At 45.9% G+C, this 5,057-nt stretch overlaps 1 protein-coding gene across 3 annotated transcripts in view; it reads right to left on the reverse strand.

Annotated features, from left to right (window-relative positions):
- GRID2 (glutamate ionotropic receptor delta type subunit 2) overlaps nucleotides 1-1,270 on the reverse strand; it is a 1,637,701-nt gene extending 1,636,431 nt beyond the window's left edge. For all 3 annotated transcript variants that reach the window (XM_045284270.1, XM_045284271.1, XM_004703263.4), the window contains exon 1: nucleotides 834-1,270. In XM_045284270.1, the coding sequence (XP_045140205.1) occupies nucleotides 834-921 (88 nt within the window). In that variant the 5' untranslated portion in view covers nucleotides 922-1,270. The remainder of the gene's footprint in view (nucleotides 1-833) is intronic.
- Nucleotides 1,271-5,057: the final 3,787 nt, after the last annotated feature.

The following is a 5,057-nucleotide window of genomic DNA, read 5'->3' on the forward strand; positions in this document are numbered from 1 at the left end:
GGGGTGCGCTGCCGTCCTCGCCGAGTCCGGCCGGCTGCCCGCCTGACGCAGCAACTGGAGCGGACTGCGAGGCGCGGCGGGCATGTGGGAGGCAGCCCACCCTCGGGGCGGCCCCGCGGGCGCCCCCGGCGTTTCCCAAGCGTGCCCAGTCCGGTCTCTGGCGCCTCCGGGCCTGGCAAGCGCGTGGCGCGTGGTGATCCGCCTTCGACTCTCCCGCCACCCGCCCCTCCTGCCATCGGCGTGGCGACCCTGGGCTCGGGGACCGCAAAGCCAGGAGGGCGCGAAGAGGAGAGCTAGGCCGGGGGCGCGCCGGGCACCCAGTCACCACCGCACACCGCGGGCGGCTCACGTTGCCAAACCACCTGTGCGATCCGGAGGGAGCGCCCCCACCCCCTCGCTCGGGTCCTTTCTCTCACAGGTGATCCCACCTCTGGTCCCAGATTGTCTTCCTTTTCTTTTAATGGAGCTAATGCGCATCCGGGAAGGTAGCGCGCATTAAACTGCCTCCTCCCGCCCTCCGCGCACCGGGACAACTGGGGACCCCGCGCGAGCAGCCCACCGTCCACGATTCACCGGGAAACAGCCCAAAGACCGGTCCCGAGCCTCCACCGTCTCCCCCAACGGAACCAGTGAAAGGAAGCCACCTCCGACAAGCGACACAGAGGACGGGGGCGGGGAGGGGGGGGGACCTTAGAAGTCAGACTGTAAGATATGACAAAATAATAATTTATAAATTATCAAGAGTTCATGAGGGAGGGGGGGGCGGGGAGGGGGGGGGGAACCTCAGAAGCGGAAACATTGAAGTATCCACACGCAGCAGAACCCTTTCTTACCGATGTGAATGATTGAATCCGCATTCGCCGATTCCCAGGTTCGAGACCACCAGATGGACAAAACCAGGAGCAAAGGAAAAACTTCCATCTCCTCCTATGCCGATTCCCGTTAAGAATAGATATTCTTTCAATATAGCGAGAGAATAAAAATCAGTCCAAAGAGTTTGAGATCACGATAGAGTTTAGTCCAGCTTTTTTTTTTTTCTTCCTTTTTTCCCTCTAAATTCCTATTGCCAGAAAAAGAGGGGGGGACCCCTTTAATCGTCGCTGAAGAAGGCAGCGGGAATGGGTGAAAGAACCCGGGTTGAAGAAGCCTCCTTCGCAAAGCCGTGTCACTTGGAGGGGAATTTTGGCATCGCCAGAGTTGTTTGCAGTTTGGGCTTTGCAAAATGTATCCAGTCTCGGTGGCGCTGGGGCAGGGGTCGAGGCTGGAGCTCACACCATCCCCGTCGCTGCGCCCGGGCCGTGGGTCTTGGGTCCCAGCGCCGCCGCAAGTTCCAACAGACCCCCCTCCCCCCCGCTCCCCTCCCGCCGGATGTTCCCCTCCGCTCCCGCCCCCGGCCCCAAAGCACCCCGATAGCCCGCAGAGAAGCACTTGTCTCCGGTGCCAAAATAAAATCTAAGTGGAGAGCAAAGCTTAGGAGATTCCAAGCGGAGCAGCTAGATTCCAGCAGCGAGGGGACGATGCCCTCGCCGAGAGGGGTAGAAAAAGTGAACTTCAAGGTAATGCAGATAGTGATGCAGAGAAAACCCCCGTTCGGCGCGAGGCGGGGAGCGGAGCTCGGCGAGACGGGCCTGAGCCGCCGGGTCGCTCGGGCGCGGTGGCGGGGGAGTCGCGCCGGCGGGCGCAGCGGGCCGACTGGCCGAGGAGAGCCGCCGCAGGCTGCAAGATGCTGGCGGAGCCGTTCGCCTGGCGGAATGCAGGCAGCGAGCAAAGAGCGAGCCTGGCAGCTTCAGCACCAGCCCCACGTTGCCTGGAAATGGATCACCTAGGAGAAGGAGCGAGCCCGCGAGAGAGCGGTGCTGTCAGGCGGAGAGCGGGGGAAACCAAGAGGAAGAGCTTCTCTCTAATAACCACCTCCTCCCCCTATCTGCAATCCGAGGGAGAAACAAAATAGTGCTCTCATTTCCCTTGGAATCTTCAACCGGGACTGAGGAAAAAGGCAGGACTGTAAGAGAAAAGACGTTTAAGCATTTTTTTTTTTTTTAAACTAGGTTAAAGCAACCTGAAAAAGCCACCCCACTTATTTAACCTTGTTATTCTCCAACAGGTATCAGACTTTTTCTAGTCTCTGCGTGGAATGAGGCACATTGGTTGAAAATAAATTAGGGGCACCTGGCCACTAAGGGAAAAAGAGACCTAGAAATCTTTAATGAGGTTTCAATTATAAAGTTATAAAAAGGAGAAGATGTGCTAATTACCTTTTATTCAGAGATTTTTCACCCTGTCTCCGGTGTATTTTTAAGGCAATCGGGATAGAGAGAGGATACAAAAGATCTTGAAATTAAATAGAATAATAATTAAACAAACAGATGCTTCCGTGAAACATTTCATCATAAAATTACACTTTCTGGGAGAAAGTAACTGAGTAACAGACCGATTCGGGTAAATTCAGAATGAGGAAGTTCCCTTGCTCTTCCATGGAGAGTGCCAGGGAAATTCTGAATGACAGCCTGCCAGTCCTCAAATGAAAGGATTTTCTGCAAGCTTACTTAGTCTTCTTTATACCTTCACATAAAAGCCTGATCATTGTGACTCCCTTTCTTCCAGCTATTACCTGGTATCTAATCTAGTTCCCTTTGGGGCTGGAGATACATTAGCACAACCAAGTCACTAGTTGAGGTCAGGTTTCAATGGTCCTATTGTTATTCTATTCTATTTGAAATCCCTTGGATATTTTGCTGCTTCTGATGTATGAATGTCAACCTCTTCAAACAACCTTTTAGAGCCTTCCTTTGCCTCTAACTTTAGTTAAAAACCTCTTTCTTCTTACTCTCTGACTTAAGCCTTTGGTCACTCTAGCTAGTGAATTGGACTATTATTTCCAAATACAGCTAGCTGTACATGCTCACCTTTGGGAAGTGCTCACCTGTAGTCATCCTTTTACGTGTTTTTTGACATTCCAGAAATCATCTACCATATTGCTATTTTTGTTCATAGTTTTGCTTGGAAAGCATCTATTTTTTCCTTCCAACCACTTTTTTCAGTCACCTTCCAACAGTGGTTACTCAAAGTCTACTTCAATTCCCTTTCCCCATGAAGCCATGTCCATCTCCATAATAAATACAAAATCAAGCCATCCTTCTATGCCATCATAGGACCATAATTTACTCACATTTTCTTTATTGTGGGTAAACATTTTACAAAGGACTGATTTTATTGCCTTGCATTTAATGTTTTCCTTCTGAATCTGGATGAAGTAGTACTTTCAAAAGTCATCATTGTTCATTGCTAACAGTTTAATCACCCATCTTTTTTTCCTAGAGTATACAGTGACATAAAGGGCCCTGGTAGCATAGGGGTTATTCATTGGGCCACAAATCACAAGGTCAGCAGTTCAAAATCACTGGTTTCTCTGGGGGAAAAAGACTGGGCCTTTCGATGCCCATTAACAGTTACAGTCTCAGAAACTCACATAGTCCTTTCTTTCCTGTCCTATGGAGTCACTATGAGTCGTCATGTACTTGATCGGAATGAGTTTGGATTGGTTTGGTATACACGGACTCATAAATTTGCATTATTGTTGTTAATGTCACTTTATTTTGTCAATGCACTCTCCTGGATTATATTTGTGCAGTAGATCATGAAGTCATTGAACTAAAGTGGTACTCCTCAAGTCTCATATTATTTGTGAAAGCATTTGCAAATATTGATGAGCCACTATGCCATATGAAGGGGGTAGAGGAAAGAGGTGGAATGTATTTAAGATGGAAAGATCACCATAATATTCTGCAATCAGAGAATGAGGATTTACCTCACAATATTGGGAATTGTAAATATGTCGCTCCCAGAGATAGCTAAATACAGACGGGGTTCATGATACTTCCTCTCCTGAAAGTAAGAGTTGCTGTACTAGAAGTAAGACATTTTAATTATTTCAAAGTCTTCTAAATCAGTAGTTCTCAAACTTAGCTTTATATTGGAACAACCTGGTAAACATCTCAAAATAAAACAAACTATAAACAAATAGTTGATCATACTTCTGGAGGTTTAAGGTCCAAATAAAATCTGTTTTAAAACTTCTCTTAGGCATCCTAATGAACAGCTATCATTCACTTTTCCAATACTCAGCGAGGGAACAGGTACATCACAAAAAAGGCATCACTGCATCATATTGACCATCCACTCTCACTAGTCAGACAAGACAGTAAAACCATTGTTTGACTTTCCAGAAAGAGCAAAGTCAAAATAAATAAAATCACCAATAGTGTATTGATTTCCCATTAAAAAATAGCAGTCAATATACTGGTCAACTTCCATATTCATACATTTAAGCAATTCTTTAACAATGCACCTATTAATGATATTTTCTACTCTTTTAGAACAATGCATATATTGGCATAATATTTATTAAATGAATACAACGTTTTCTCATGTGCAAGTTAAAATTTTAAGCTGAACAGCAAGGGGAGTAAGACAGGACAATTGTGATAAATCCTCAGTGCTTTTTAGGTGCATTTTACAAAGGACTGATTTCCAAGCTTTCCAAGCAAAACTATGAACAAAAATAGCAATATGGCAGATGATTTCTGGAATGTCAAAAAACACGTAAAAGCTTTTTTGTGAAGGCCACTTCTTTTAGCTAAGGTTGTATGCCTTTAATACAATAATTTCATATCAAAAGGGTTACTATGCTAGAATTGCTGCAATAAAATTCAAAATTTTGTGAAATTCTACTTTTGCAGGGAAAAGAGGTGCAATTACTCACTTAAGGTTTCATAGCCAATGCATGTATTAAATGAGAATGTAGTTAAAGCATACATTAATAATTTACCAATTAATTTTGTATGATGGAGACTGACACTTCATTCTGGCATTAGTTGTGATTTGAACAATAACAATTTGAAGAAAGGGTAGGGAATCTGAGTAGTTTATGATGTTATTATTATTAAAGTTCCTGCTGTTAGGAGCCATCTAGTAGTGTCCTACTCATAGCAGTCCATTGTCCGACAGAACAAGCACTGTCCTGTCTTCACAACTGTTGCTATATTTCAACCCATGTG

This window comes from Echinops telfairi, unplaced genomic scaffold (assembly GCF_000313985.2).
Source record: "Echinops telfairi isolate 266 unplaced genomic scaffold, ASM31398v2 ScPeMD7_7468;HRSCAF=8506_0, whole genome shotgun sequence".
Classification (NCBI taxonomy): domain Eukaryota; kingdom Metazoa; phylum Chordata; class Mammalia; order Afrosoricida; family Tenrecidae; genus Echinops; species Echinops telfairi.